A 15950-nucleotide genomic window follows, 5' to 3' on the forward strand; every position below is an offset into this window, starting at 1 on the left:
TACAAATAATTGACAAAAAAGTGAGAAAATTTTGACAAAAAATTGAGAAGAAATGGACAAAAAAGTGACAAAAAAGTGACAAAAAATTGGAAAAAATGTACAAAAAATTGGAAAAAATGGACAAAAAATTGACCAAAAAGTGAGAAAAGTTTGACTAAAAAGTGACAAAAAATTTACAAAAAATTGGCAAAAATGGACAAAAATTTGACATGAAAAATTCAGAAAAAATGGACGAAAACTTGACAAAAATGAGACGACTGCCCAACAAAAAAAGTGAGGAAAAAAAATCTGACGTGAGGAAAAAGATCCATTTAGTTTTGTGGGTCTTTCAAATGAGGCGTTACACTGGCCTACAGGATTTGGGTAAAGCTGAACTGGAGAAAATGCTCTCGGTTCAGGCGGGAGTTAAGAGGTTAATAAATAGGATTCATGCACAGAAAAAGTATTTTGGGGGTACATTTTGTCCCTCAGCGCCCCCTAACTAAAACATCTTCCCACGGCTCTGGTTTAGTAGAGGTTCCTGCTCCAATACGTGCCTTTCAGTCATGTGACTTTTGTTGTTATGGCGGCCATTTTGAACACTGAAGTAGAAATATGCAGTACTTCAACTTGAAACAATATCTCTACTGTAAAAGAAACTCGTAATCATTGCTTGAGAAGAAAACTGTAAAAACACGGCCCCAGAGAAAGAAACCAGTGAGTCAGTGTTTAAGCTGCTCAAGACGTTAGCATGCTACCGGTTAGCATTTAGCTTCATGATAATATAATATAACAATAATGATCATAATAGATGAAATAAAACCAGCCTTTTCCAAACACAGCGATGTCCTCACCTCTCAGACTCAGTCCTGGGCGGGGCTTCAGGCTCCTCCTCCTCCTCGCTGTGAGCTCGAGTTCGGATTCGCCTCAGACTTATTTGTTTATTTGTTTCTGTTTGTTTTTCAGGGAAAGCGTTCGCGCCGGAGTTTTATTACGACGCCGACTCCAGCCTGTGGCAAAGTCGCTCCTCGGTTTACGGCTTCAGGCTCCTCTGGACCCAACAGGAGCCGGACTCTGTGGACCGCATCGTGGCCTACAGGCTGGGCCTCCGACAGGTGAGGGGGGGGCAGAGGGGGGAGGGGCATACAGGTGAGGGGCGGGACAAGAACATGAGGGGCGGGACAGAAAGGTGAGAGGCGGGACAGAAAGATGAGGGGCGGGACAGGAAGATGAGGGGCGGGACATACAGATGAGGGGCGGGGCAGAGGGGAGAGGGGCGGAGCATTCAGGTGAGGGGCGGGACAGAACGGTGAGGGGCGGGGCAGAGGGGTGAGGGGCAGGACATACAGGTGAGGGCGGGAAATACAGGTGAGGGGCGGGACAAGAACATGAGGGGCGGGACAAGAACATGAGGGGCGGGACAGAAAGATAAGGGGCGGGACAGAAAGGTGAGGGGCGGGACAGAAAGGTGAGGGGCGGGACAGAAAGGTGAGGGGCGGGACAGAAAGATGAGGGGCTGGACAGAAAGATGAGGGGCGGGACAGAAAGATGAGGGGCTGGACAGAAAGATGAGGGGCGGGACAGAAAGATAAGGGGCTGGACAGAAAGATGAGGGGCGGGACAGAAAGATGAGGGGCGGGACAGAAAGATGAGGGGCGGGACAGAAAGATGAGGGGCTGGACAGAAAGATGAGGGGCGGGACAGAAAGATGAGGGGCGGGACAGAAAGGTGAGGGGCGGGACAGAAAGGTGAGGGGCGGGACAGAAAGATGAGGGGCTGGACAGAAAGATGAGGGGCGGGACAGAAAGATGAGGGGCGGGACAGAAAGATGAGGGGCGGGACAGAAAGATGAGGGGCGGGACATACAGGTGAGGGGCGGGACAGAAAGATGAGGGGCGGGACATACATGTGAGGGGCGGGACATACAGATGAGGGGCGGGACATACAGATGAGGGGCGGGACATACAGGTGAGGGGCGGGACAGAAAGATGAGGGGCGGGACATACAGATGAAGGGCGGGACAAACAGATGAGGGGCGGGACAAACAGGTGAGGGGCGGGACATACATGTGAGGGGCGGGACATACAGATGAGGGGCGGGACATACAGGTGAGGGGCGGGACAGAAAGATGAGGGGCGGGACATACAGATGAAGGGCGGGACATACAGGTGATGGGCGGGAGATACAGGTGAGGGGCGGGAGATACAGGTGATGGGCGGGACAGACAGGTGAGGGGCGGGACAGACAGGTGAGGGGCGGGACATACAGGTGAGGGGCGGGACATACATGTGAGGGGCGGGACATACAGATGAGGGGCGGGACATACAGGTGAGGGGCGGGACAGACAGGTGAGGGGCGGGACAGACAGGTGAGGGGCGGGACATACAGGTGAGGGGCGGGACATACAGATGAGGGGCGGGACATACAGGTGAGGGGCGGGACAGAAAGATGAGGGGCGGGACAGAAAGATGAGGGGCGGGACATACAGATGAAGGGCGGGACATACAGGTGATGGGCGGGAGATACAGGTGAGGGGCGGGACAGACAGGTGAGGGGCGGGACATACAGGTGAGGGGCGGGACATACAGGTGAGGGGCGGGACATACATGTGAGGGGCGGGACAGAAAGATGAGGGGCGGGACATACAGGTGAGGGGCGGGACAGACAGGTGAGGGGCGGGACAGACAGGTGAGGGGCGGGACAGAAAGGTGAGGGGCGGGACAGACAGGTGAGGGGCGGGACAGAAAGGTGAGGGGCGGGGCATACGGGTGAGGGGCGGAGCCGGACTCTGTGGACCGCATCGTGGCCTACAGGCTGGGCCTCCGACAGGTGAGGGGCGGGGCGGAGCATGAAGGTGAGGGCGGGGCAGGCGAGGGGCGGAGCATGAAGGTGAGGGCGGGGCAGAGGGGGGAGGGGCGGGGCATACAGGTGAGGGGCGGGACAAGAACATGAGGGGCGGAGCCGGACTCTGTGGACCGCATCGTGGCCTACAGGCAGAGGGGAGAGGGGCGGGACAGAACGGTGAGGGGCGGGACATACAGGTGAGGGGCGGGGCAGAAAGATGAGGGGCGGGACATACAGGTGAGGGGCGGGGCAGAAAGATGAGGGGCGGGACATACAGGTGAGGGGCGGGACAGAAAGATGAGGGGCGGGACATACAGGTGAGCGGCGGGACAGAAAGATGAGGGGCGGGACATACAGATGAGGGGCGGGACATACAGATGAGGGGCGGGACAGAAAGATGAGGGGCGGGACATACAGGTGGGGGGCGGGACATACAGATGAGGGGCGGGACAGAAAGATGAGGGGCGGGACATATAGGTGAGGGGCGGGACATACAGGTGAGGGGCGGGGCAGAAAGATGGGGCGAGGAAGACAGGTGAGGGGCGGGACAGAAAGATGAGGGGCGGAACATACAGGTGAGGGGCGGGACAAGAACATGAGGGGCGAGGCAGACAGGTGAGGGGCGGGAAATACAGGTGAGGGGCGGGACAAGAACATGAGGGGCGGGACAAACAGATGAGGGGCGGGACAAACAGATGAGGGACGGGACAGGAAGATGAGGGGCGGGACTAAACCGTCTGACTCTGACCGGGTTCTTCGCTCCTTCATACAGTAAATCATTGCATTTTTATAATGTTATATTTCTCTGACGGAGATGAATGGTTGCTATGGAGACGTGAGCTCACCTGTGTGCTCCCCTGTCCCCGCCCCTGACCCCGCCCCTGTCCCCGCCCCTGTCCCTGTCCCCGCCCCGCAGCTCTCCCAGACTCGCTGGTGGGAGCAGCAGATCACCATCGACTCTCCGATCCAGAAGGGGGCGCTGCTGAGCCACAACCTGACGGAGCTGGTCAAACCCGAGTCGTACCTGGTGAGGCTCACGCCCATCACGCGCTTCGGCGAGGGCGACGCCTCCGAGCGCATCATCGCCTACACGGGTGAGAGCCAATCACGGCACGGGGGGGGCGGGGCCTGGTCACATGGCTGAGATTTAAACTAACGAGAGTGTTTTGTCCCTCCTCAGCTCCTGTAAACCCGCACCTCAGTGAGTACTTGTACTTTTACTGTACTTTACTGTACTTTTACTTTTACTGTACTGTACTTTTACTGTACTTTTACTGTACTTTTACTGTACTTTACTGTCCGGGACGTCATCCGCAGACCCCACACTTTACTCAACCACATTTGGAAGGTTTTTCACTGTTATATTTAACCGCTTTTTAAACGCATTTGGACTGAACACTTAAGTACTTTCTACCGCGAATACTACTGAGATAGTTTTGCTTTTATTGAAGTAATATTTGACCGGGGCTATTTGTCACACGGGGTAATTTGTCCCTTGAGGTAGTTTTGGAGTTTTCAGTATAAGCGTTAAACAGGGGTGGGCACAACATCTATTTGAATTCAAATCTATTCATATTTTCTTTAGTATGATCACATTTGGATGTTTCAAAATCTTCTGCACGGTGACTTTTTTTTCTTTTTTTCTTTTTTACAGTGGTTGCTATTTTTTATTTGTTGACGCACTTTAACCTCTTAACTCCCGCCTGAACCGAGAGGATCTTTTTCCTCAGTCAGATTTTTTTCCATCATTTTTTTGTGGGTGTTCAACTCATTTTTGGAACTTTTTTGTCATTTTTTCTCACATTTTTGTCTTTTTTAATTTTTAATTTTTTTCGTCCATTTTTTGTCACATTTTTGTCATTTTTTGTCATTTTTTGTCATTTTTTGTCAAATTTTTATCACATATTTGTCTTTTTTTATTTATTTAATTTTTGTCAATTTTTTGTCATTTTTTAATCAAATCTTTGTCAATTTCTTGTGACATTTTTCCTAACTTTTTTGTCAATGGTTTCTCACTTCTTTGTCACATTTCCATCATTGTTTTCGTCTCAGTTCTGTCACTATTTTCACACCTTTTTTCCAGAAGCTTTTGGATTGGGGTAAAGCTCATGTGGGAATTAAGCGGTTAAAGCAGTACTAAGTAACTCCTGCCCCTAGAGGCCGTAAGCGCCGCTGCAGGTGTCGTACATGTTTGTTTTTTACTCATTAATTCCCCGTGAGAGTAAATCCTACGCTGACAGAAAAGACAAAGGGACAGAGGGATATCGTTCATCCAGTTACACAACGGAGATCATTTGTTTATCTGTAAATACTGTTTAAGTGGCGCTAGCCCACAGTTAGCTTTGCTCGTAAAGTACATATCTCATACTCGAGTACTTCACTGCAGTATTCTTACTCCCTGTTTTGTTCCAGGGCAGTTCCGCTGCGGCTTCGAAGACCCCGCCCTCTGCCAGTGCGGCCAGGACCGAGGCGACGCGTTCGATTGGACGAGGCACAGCGCCGCGTCACGTGACTCCAAGTACACGCCCAACACGGGGCCCAGCGCCGATCACCGCGGCGACAAGGGCGGGCACTACCTGTACATCGAGACGTCCCGCCCCCGCGTCCCCGGAGACAAGGCCCGCCTCCTCACGCCCACCTTCAACTCCGCCCCCAGCTCAAACCCCGCCCCCAACGCGCCCGCGCCGCCCAACAGCCCCGCCTACTGCTTCTCCTTCTACTACCACATGTACGGCAAGCACATCGGTAAGTAACGCTTAATTAACACTTAATTAACACTTAATAACTGACTCCACATGTACGGGAGCACATCGGTAAGTAACGCTTAATTAACTCTTAATTAACACTTAATAACTGACTCCACATGTACGGGAGCACATCGGTAAGTAACGCTTAATTAACTCTTAATTAACATCAGTAAGTAACGCTTAATTAACGCTTAGTTATGGTGAATGGTCTGGATGAATACTGGATTCTGATTGGCTGGTGCATTATTTTGGTGTAACCGCACACGTAGTCCGGTAGTTAAATCACTGGGATGTCACTCCGCTGTGGCGTCGCCGTAGCAACGCCTGACACAGCTGAACCAGATAAAGGCGTAATTAGTGACTGACAGGAACGTATGAGATGGATTTAGTGTTTGCTAAATGTTTGTAGAGCAGAGTGAGCAGCTAGGTTAGCTACTGTTAATAACATATGAGCTTTACATTTCTATTGGTTAAGGCTATTCATCATTTTCAGACGTACATGGTAAATGGTCTCAACTTATAAAGCGCTTTTCCACCTACATTAGGCACTCAAAGCGCTTTACAGCAAGGATCCACTCACCCATTCATGCTCTCATTCATACACCAATGTACGCAGACACTGGGGGCAATGTGGGTGAAGTGTCTTGCCCAAGGACACAACGACAATGTGCACTTTCAGGAGGTGGGAATCGAACCCCTGACCTTCCGATCACGAGACGACCCGCTCTACCATCTGCGCCACCGTCGCCCCCACCGTACATCATTTTTTTGTTGGGTATAATACATTCAATGTATTCAATACATTTTTTTATTTATTTTTGGTCAAATTTTCATCACATTTTGGTAATTTTTTTGTCACATTTCTGTCATTTTTTAATCAAATTTTTTTCATTATTTGTCACGTTTTTGTCTTTTTTTTGTCACATTTTTGTAATTTTTTCTTCCATTTTTTGTGAATTTCTTGTGACATTTTTGTGACATTTTTGCCACTTTTTCATCAATTTTTCGTCACTTTTTTGTCACATTTCCATCATTGTTTTCGTCTCAGTTTTGTTGCTTTTTTCACAGCTTTTTTCCAGAAGCTTTTGGATTGGGGAAAAACCAAACTGGAGAAAATGTGCTCGGTTCAGGTGGGAGTTAAGAGGTTAATAACATCTGAGCTTTACATTTCTATTGAAAACGGTTAAGGCTATTCATCATTTTCAGACGTACATAAAATGATCCTGCATTGAAGCATCTTTGTCTGGATTAGTAAAGTCAAACATAAAAGTTTCAGTTGGGGGGGCCCAGGTGTGAGCGACTCCACCGCAGCTGTTGAGCTCGTTGTGCTAGCTAGCTTATAATGCATTATAACCGTCTAACGCACGGCTCCGAGTTGTTTGATCCTGACTTAATTAACGCTTAATAACTGACTCCACACGTTCGGGAGCACATCAGTAAGTACCTGTTTTTGCTTTGATAAAATAAAGCCGTTGCCCTACAGGAAGTTAGCATCACGTTGCTATGACACATGATGCTAACACCTAGTTTATTTCGATCCCGTTTCCATTCTAGATGTTTTGTTTTGATCTTCTCGTGCCTCTGGTCCTTCAGGCTCTCTGGTCGTGTTCCTGAGGCAGAAGTCTCCGTCTCCGACCGACACTCAGGTCTGGAGCCTCAACGGGAACCAAGGCGACCGCTGGAGACAAGCGCGAGTCAACATCCAGCCTAGCTCCGCCTTCCAGGTGCGAAGCCCCGCCCATCGACGAAGCCCCGCCCATCGACAAACACATTATCGTACAGTTAATGACTTTTATGATCGTTGGTACAAAGCAGTGTTGTTTTAGTCAGATGGAAACTAAGAAGGTTTTGATGAAGGTTCTTGAGTAGTCGTCTGTTCTCTGTAGTTTACTTTGTCGAACATTTTGCCTCTTCATCCAAAAGGCTTCGTCAGCGACACAAAGGTTCAGCTCCGCCCACAGACTAGATAAAGACCACAGGGAGGAGTCCCTCCCCTTTAAGAGCTTCTCTCACCTGTTCACGCCTTCCTTCGTTCATACGCTCTTTAAAAAGTCCTTTGCTCCGTTTACTATGATCATAAAAGAAACATGAGAGGTTAAAGCTCTGACCTTTAACCTCAGCCTCACCGGAGCAGCTGAGGAAGAGAGTTTGTGTGGATGAAGGTCGTCTGCTGTTCCTCCTCGTCTTTAATGCGTCTGTACTTTATTTAACTTTGATTAAAGGTATTAGCGTATGTATTAGCGTGCGTATTAACGTTAACATTAGCGTTAGCATCAGTGATGGCTTTGCTGCGGTGCCTGATGTGATGGTTAAAGTCTGTGTCTGTGTTTCAGATGGTGATCAAGGGCTGCTAATGCTAATTAATTAGCATTAGCGTGCGCATCAGCATTAGCGTGCATGTTAGCGCGCGTATTAGCGTGCGTATTAGCATGCGGCGTAGCGTACGTATTAGCATGCGCATCAGCATGCGCATCAGCGTGCATATAAGCGTGCGTATTAGCGTTAGCATTAGTGTGCGCATCAGCGTGCGTATTAGCGTTAGCATTAGCGTGCGCATCAGCGTGCGTGTTAGCGCGCGTATTAGCGTTAGCATTAGCGTGCACATCAGCGTGCGTATTAGCGTTAGCATTAGCGTGCGCATCAGCGTGCGTATTAGCGTTAGCATTAGTGTGCACATCAGCGTGCGTATTAGCGTTAGCATTAGCGTGCACATCAGCGTGCGTATTAGCGTTAGCATTAGCGTGCGCATCAGCGTGCATATTAGCGTTAGCATTAGCGTGCACATCAGCGTGCGTATTAGCGTTAGCATTAGCGTGCGCATCAGCGTGCGTATTAGCGTTAGCATTAGCGTGCGTTTTAGCGCGCGTATTAGTGTTAGCATTAGCGTGCGTGTCAGCGCGCGTATTAGTGTTAGCACTAGCGTTAGCATTAGCGTGCGTGTTAGCGCGCGTATTAGCGCTAGCATTAGCGTTAGCATTAGCGTGCGGATCAGCGTGCGTATTAGCGTTAGCATTAGCGTTAGCACTAGCGTGTGTATTCGCGTTAGCATTAGCATTAGCGTTAGCATCAGTGAAGGCTTTGCTGCGCTGCCTGATGTGATGGTTAAAGTCTGTGTCTGCGTTGCAGATGGTGATCGAGGGCGTGCGCGGCGCCGGGATCGAGGGCGACATCGCCATCGACGACATTTCCATCGAGGAAGGAGAGTGCAAAGACCCGCCCCCGAAAAGTGAGTCACCGTCCCGAGGTCCGGCTCTAGGGGGCGTTTGTTCATACTGCTCATACTGATGTCGTTTCCTGTTTCAGATCTGCGCTCTCTGGCCCCGCCCCCTCCTCTCCATATATGGACGCTGAGCCTGTCCCTGACTCTGGCTGCTCTGATTGGCCGAGAGAGGTGACCCCCGTTCCGCCACGAAACGCCAATCGCGTCCCTCCCTCTGAGCCCCGCCCCCTTCGCACACAGAGCCAATCACAGCCTTGGATCTCTCTAAACCCCCGCCCCCGAGTCGACCAAAGAGAAACTGGAACGAAACACGCCGCCCCCTGCAGGACACGCGAGGAACTGCACGAGGAACTGCACGCCCGGCCTTTCGTAGAGGGTTTAGTGCGGCTCCTTCGCCGCGTCCCGGTGCTCGGGCATCACCAGAAGAAGACGTCCCTTTAACGCTCGCCGCCTCGCCGGAGCGCCTCGCCGGGGCGCCTCGCGGGAGCGCCTTGCCGGAGCGGGGCAGGGGACTCAACGCCGCCTCGTCTGAGCGGGAAACGAGACTCAACGCCGCCTCGTCTGAGCGGGACACGAGACTCAACGCCGCCTCGTCTGAGCGGGACACGAGACTCAACGCCGCCTCGTCTGAGCGGCACACGAGACTCAACGCCGCCTCGCCGGAGCGCCTCGCCGGGGCGGGACACGAGACTCAACGCCGCCTCGCCGGGGCGGGACACGAGACTCAACGCCGCCTCGCCAGGCGGGACACGAGACTCAACGCCGCCTCGCCTGAGCGCCTCGTCTGAGCGGGACACGAGACTCAACGCCGCCTCGCCTGAGCGCCTCGTCTGAGCGGGACACGAGACTCAACGCTGCCGCCCCACGAGGCCGAGCGAGAAAAGAGCTGGAAAAAAACCTCTCACTGAGTTAGAACGACGGAATATTCTGACTTCTTTACTGACCCGCTCAAAAGGTCAAATCCTTCACAAACCGGTTTATTTAGAGCTTCTTCTTTTCACTAAAGTCTGAATCACGCGGTTTTCAAACAGTCAGAGTCAGTTTGGATCATTTTCATTATTGAGTTTCAGAGCAGATCAGTTTGAACTCAAAGTCAAAACTGCCCAAACTCTCGTTATGTTAATCCAGGAAGTGACTCCAACAGGTTTGGTGTCCACGTGTAGCAGGAAAGGCTGTGGCCGAGATGACGCTGTAATCCTAATATGGGCATTTCCTTTGTGGGAGTCCGTCTCAGAACAAAATTAATTTAGAACAGTTTGAAACAGTTTAGGAAAGTTTGGAAAAGTCGGGAGATTTTTCCCAATTTTTTTCATTTTTTGAAATTTGTTTTTTTTAAATTGGAGAAAAAATAATTTGAAAAATATTAAAAATTTTGAGAAAAAAAAATTGGAACAGTTTTGAAAATTTGGAAATTTTTGGAAAAAATTGGAAAAGTTTTCAAAATGTTTAAACATTTTTGAAACAGTATTGAAAACTTTTTTTAAATTCTTTTGAAAAAATTGAAAATGCTTGAAACAATTAAAAGTTAGTAAAAAGTGTAGTGAAAAAAAAAAAAGTGGAGAGATTTTGGAAAGTTTGGAAAAGTCAGGAGATTTTTCCCAATTTTTTGAATTTTTCAAAAAAAAAAAAAAAAAATTAAATTGGAGAAAAATAATTTTAAAAATGGGAAATGTTTGGAACATTTTTTTTAAAGTTTTTGAAATTAAAAAAATGGAACAATGTGGAAAATTTGGAAATTTTTGGAAAAAATTGGAAAAGTTTTCAAAATGTTTAAACATTTTTGAAACAGTTTTGAAAACATTTAAAAATTCTTTTGAAAAAATTGAAAATGCTTGAAACAATTAAAAGTGTAGTAAAAACAAAAGTTTGGAAACTGTTTAGGAAAGTCAGGAGATTTTTCCCAATTATTAGATTTTTTTTTTTCCGTTTTTTTTTTTATTGGAGAAAAATAATTCAAAAAATTGGAAATGTTTGGAACAGTTTTAAAAAGTATTGAAAAGAAAAAAAATGGAAAAATTTGAAAAATTTGGAAATTTTTGGAAAAAATTGGAAAAGTTTTGAACATTTTTGAAACAGTATTGAAAACTTTTGGGAGAGTTTTGAAAAAATTGCAATTCTTTTAATTCATTTGAAAAAATGGAAAAAATGGAAAAAGTTTCAAACAGTTTTGAAAGTAGAAAAAAGTTTGGAAAATTTTGCTTTTTTTTTTAAAACGTTTTTAGAACAGTATTGACATTTTTTGGGAAAGTTTGGACATTTTTGGAAAATGTTTGATTTTTTTTAAAGAATTGAAAAGAAAAAAAAAAAAATGGAACCATTTGGAAAAGTTTTGAAAGAACAGTTTATTCGCGTGGTTTCCTCTGTGGGAGACACAGCGGCTACAAAGGGACTAAACTTTAGGGCCGTTTTCTTTGGTTAAAACTGACTGGACTGTTATCCATTAACCTGAGGAGAAATAAGTGAATCCTAAAAACCGTCATCTGGACTTTAAAGTCTCTGTGGGAGTTTGTGAATAATAATAATGCGTTTGCAGAGATTAGGCTCAAACAGACTCGGACACGTCCAGGTGGAATAAATAAAACACAGCCCTTTAACGCTCACTTCCACAAACCGACACAAACGCCACAAACGCCACAAACGCCACAAACGCCACAAACGCCACAAACGCCACAAACGCCACACGCTTCTGTTTAAAGGCGCATTATGGAACTTTTAAAGCGGAGCAGAAGGTTTACAGTTGTGCGTATTTGACCTTTCAGTGACCGAACCGTCTGAAGAGACTCTGAACTCTGGGACAGTTTTTGTTTCGTGTGAATTGGCCTCAGGAATTACAGAGAAATTAAACAAACTAAGATTAATCTGCATAAAAACAGAATCAGACAAACTTCATCTGAATCTCCTGCTGAAAAACAAATACAAGGAAACTAATTATTATAATAAATGTAAGTATTTTTCCAGCCAAAAACAATATATTTTTATATGTAAAATAAGCCTTAGAAAAGAAGATCCTGAATGTAATAAAAGAGCAGGTTAAAATCAGATAAATCCCTTTAAAGTTAAGCCTAAAGACCAAGAGCAACGACGTCATTTAGATTCTTTATCGTTTCATCACATTTAACATTCAGCACAAACACACAGTAAACCCAGAGTGTCCGGTATATCTGCATCCAGGGGGCGGAGCTGCACGACTGAGCGAGACGATTGGTCCATGTGGACGAGGGTCACGAAAGGTCATTTACGCACAAATATTATTATATTATATTATATTATATTATAATTATATTATATTATATTATTATTATATTATATTATATTATATTATATTATATTATATTATATTATATTATATTATATTATATTATATTATATTATATTATATTATATTATATTATATTATATTATATTATATTATATACTTTACTCTGCACAAAAGTCACATAATGCAGTGTGAAAGAAGTGCCAGGAGCGGACTCTTTAACCCCTACAGGCTCATGTGGGGACTACATCACCCTCTACAGGCTCATGTGGGGACTACATCACCCTCTACAGGCTCATGTGGGGACTACATCGCCCTCTACAGGCTCATGTGGGGACTACATCGCCCTCTACAGGCTCATGTGGGGACTACAGCGCCCTCTACAGGCTCATGTGGGGACTACATCACCCTCTAAGGCCGGTGTGGGGACTACATCGCCCTCTACAGGCTCATGTGGGGACTACACCACCCTCTATAGGCTCATGTGGGGACTACAGCGCCCTCTACAGGCTCATGTGGGGACTACATCACCCTTTACAGGCTCATGTGGGGACTACATCACCCTCTACAGGCCTGTTTGGGGACTACACCGCTCTCTACAGGCTCATGTGGGGACTACAGCGCCCTCTACAGGCTCATGTGGGGACTACACCGCCCTCTACAGGCTCATGTGGGGACTACACCACCCTCTACAGGCTCATGTGGGGACTACATCACCCTCTACAGGCTCATGTGGGGACTACATCGCCCTCTACAGGCTCATGTGGGGACTACATCGCCCTCTACCGGCTCATGTGGGGACTACACCACCCTCTACAGGCTCATGTGGGGACTACATCACCCTCTACAGGCTCATGTGGGGACTACATCACCCTCTACAGGCTCATGTGGGGACTACATCACCCTCTACAGGCTCATGTGGGGACTACATCGCCCTCTACAGGCTCATGTGGGGACTACATCGCCCTCTACCGGCTCATGTGGGGACTACATCACCCTCTACAGGCTCATGTGGGGACTACATCACCCTCTACAGGCTCATGTGGGGACTACAACACCCTCTACAGGCTCATGTGGGGACTACACCACCCTCTAAGGCCGGTGTGGGGACTACATCGCCCTCTACAGGCTCATGTGGGGACTACATCGCCCTCTACAGGCTCATGTGGGGACTACATCGCCCTCTACAGGCCGAGTTAGGGACTACAGCGCCCTCTAAGGCCGAGTTAGGGACTACATCGCCCTCTACAGGCTCATGTGGGGACTACATCGCCCTCTACAGGCCGAGTTAGGGACCACAGCGCCCTCTACAGGCTCATGTGGGGACTACAGCGCCCTCTACAGGCCGAGTTAGGGACTACAGCGCCCTCTAAGGCCGGTGTGGGGACTACAGCGCCCTCTACAGGCTCATGTGGGGACTACATCACCCTCTACAGGCCGGTGTGGGGACTACAGCGCCCTCTAAGGCCGGTTTAGGGACTACATCGCCCTCTACAGGCTCATGTGGGGACTACAGCGCCCTCTACAGGCTCATGTGGGGACTACATCGCCCTCTACAGGCCGGTGTGGGGACTACAGCGCCCTCTAAGGCCGGTTTAGGGACTACAGCGCCCTCTACAGGCTCATGTGGGGGCGGCTGCGTTTGGTTCCAGCTCCATCGAAGCACATTCAAAAACACTGAAACATTTAAATCTACTGAAACCTGCGACGCGAATGTCCCGCCCCTTTATCTGCAGTACTGCACACAGAGACTTTTATTGTGAAACCCACAGGAAGTGCCTTTCCCGGACTGATCGGACTCTTTATGCAGAAACTGTGGAGACGAACAGAAGCCATCGAAACAAAGCGGACTTTTACAAACGTTTAAAGGAGTAAAAGCACTTCCTGCTGGACTCCGGGGAAGTCTTTTCTTTTCAGAATAAGAGCGTGTCCTTCGTCCTCGTGTCCTCGTTTGTCTCCTCTGTGTAGAACCCGATTCAACCACGGATTTTTAACGTGATTTTAAGATTCAATAATTTAAGAAGATCTGAAACTGTGACGAATGAAGCCATAAAACATCGAGAATCACTTTGCAAAGTCGAGCGTCGGCTTCGGTGGATTTAGTTTCAAGTTTTCTGAGTAAAAGTGAAGAAATGTTTAAATCAGATGTAAAGCTTTTAATGATTTCGTGTCTGCCGCGACTTTGCAAAGTGTCTCTCCCTAAAACACGACCTGCTCATGAACTCATTTGGTTCTAACTCGAAAAGTCCCTAAAATCCTCTTTAACGGTTGTTTTGAAGCTGGAGTTCGTCAGATTTTGGCTCAAGTTTAAAATTGTGTGAAGGAAATGTTTGTTTCCTGAACGTCGTCGGCCTCAGATCAACTTTTCACGAATATATTTGTTTACTTTGTTTTTTCACATCAGTGTTTTTATTTAAAAAAAAAATCTTTAACCCCTTAATCCCCGGGAAAAAACGATTCCAGTTTAACCCCTTAACCCTGAACGGATCCCATTTTCTCCAGTTTGGCTTTACCCCAATCAAAAAGCTTCTTGGGGAAAAAGCACCAAAACAGCCACAAAAAATGAGAAGAAAACAAGGATGTAAACGCGACAAAAAAGTGACAAAAACTCGACAAAAATATGACAAAAACTCAACAAAAATGTGACAAAAATTCAACAAAAAAATGACAAAAATTCAACAAAAATTCAACAAAAACTCAACAAAAATGTGACAAAAACTCAACAAAAATTCAACAAAAACTCAACAAAAATGTGACAAAAACTCAACAAAAATTCAACAAAAATGTGACAAAAACTCAACAAAAATGTGACAAAAACTCAACAAAAACTCAACAAAAACTCAACAAAAACTCAACAAAAATATGACAAAAACTCAACAAAAACTCAACAAAAATTCAACAAAAATTCAACAAAAATTCAACAAAAACTCAACAAAAATTCAACAAAAATTCAACAAAAATTCAACAAAAATTCAACAAAAATTCAACAAAAACTCAACAAAAATATGACAAAACTCGACAAAAATGTAGCAAAAATTGAAAAAAAAAAAAACATAAAAAAGGTGACCCAACACAGCAACAACGCGAGGAAAAAGATCAGTTTTGTGGGTCTTAGCTTTCAAATGAGATGTTACACAGGCCTATAGCGAAAGAGGACAGGATGCGTTCGGTTTAGGCGGGTGGTAAGAGGTGAACCCCCCGGTCGAACCGATTCCTGTTTAAGGGGTTAGAATCATCCTGGACTGTTCTATAAACTCCACTCTAAAACAGAAATATACAACATTCTCAAAAGTAAAGATAAAAACAGTGATTAAAAAGAAGAATCATTAAAGGATTAAAATCAGACTAAATAAATATAACATGTGACTAAAAACGTTTCTCCTCAGATCAGATCCTTCATTTAACCCATATGTTTCTGTTTTATTTTCTGAGCGATAATCCCTGTGGGCCGAGGCTGAGGTTAAGGCTGAGGTTGTGTTTGAGGTTAAGTTTGAGGTTGTGTTTGAGGTCGACGACGCTGCTCCTTCTGTTTCAAACTTTAGCGACTTTAAAATTAATCCCAGTGTAAAAAACAAAGTATTTTTATAAGGAATAGTTAGTGATATATTCTACTGAGACATATTTCCTGATGATATTCTGATGAAAATAAAAGGCCTGAAAACGTCTGTGGTTTGTCTCTGAGTGTGAGCACAGCGCCGCCTGCAGGGCACAGGGGGCACAGCGCCGCCTGCAGGGCACAGGGGGCACTGCAGGACACAGCGCCGCCTGCAGGACACAGGGGGCACTGCGGTCACGGGTAAAGGATCAGTAAATGTTAACCTCTTAACTCCCGCCTGAACCGAGAGGATCTTTTTCCTCACGTTATCAGATTCTTTTCCATCATTTTTTTGTTGGGTATTCAACT

General features: G+C 46.7%; 1 protein-coding gene across 2 annotated transcripts in view; it reads left to right on the top strand.

Moving 5' to 3' along the window:
- Positions 1 to 9130, top strand: part of mdga2a (MAM domain containing glycosylphosphatidylinositol anchor 2a) — a 47391-nt gene extending 38261 nt beyond the window's left edge. For both annotated transcript variants that reach the window (XM_079574117.1, XM_079574118.1), the window contains 7 exons: positions 946 to 1094; positions 3740 to 3917; positions 4004 to 4024; positions 5236 to 5568; positions 7164 to 7294; positions 8697 to 8796; positions 8874 to 9130. In XM_079574117.1, the coding sequence (XP_079430243.1) occupies positions 946 to 1094; positions 3740 to 3917; positions 4004 to 4024; positions 5236 to 5568; positions 7164 to 7294; positions 8697 to 8796; positions 8874 to 8965 (1004 nt within the window). In that variant the 3' untranslated portion in view covers positions 8966 to 9130. The remainder of the gene's footprint in view (positions 1 to 945; positions 1095 to 3739; positions 3918 to 4003; positions 4025 to 5235; positions 5569 to 7163; positions 7295 to 8696; positions 8797 to 8873) is intronic.
- The last annotated feature ends 6820 nt before the right edge of the window (positions 9131 to 15950 follow it).

The sequence above is a fragment of the Gobius niger genome (assembly GCF_951799975.1).
Source record: "Gobius niger genome assembly, chromosome: 16".
Lineage (NCBI taxonomy): Eukaryota > Metazoa > Chordata > Actinopteri > Gobiiformes > Gobiidae > Gobius > Gobius niger.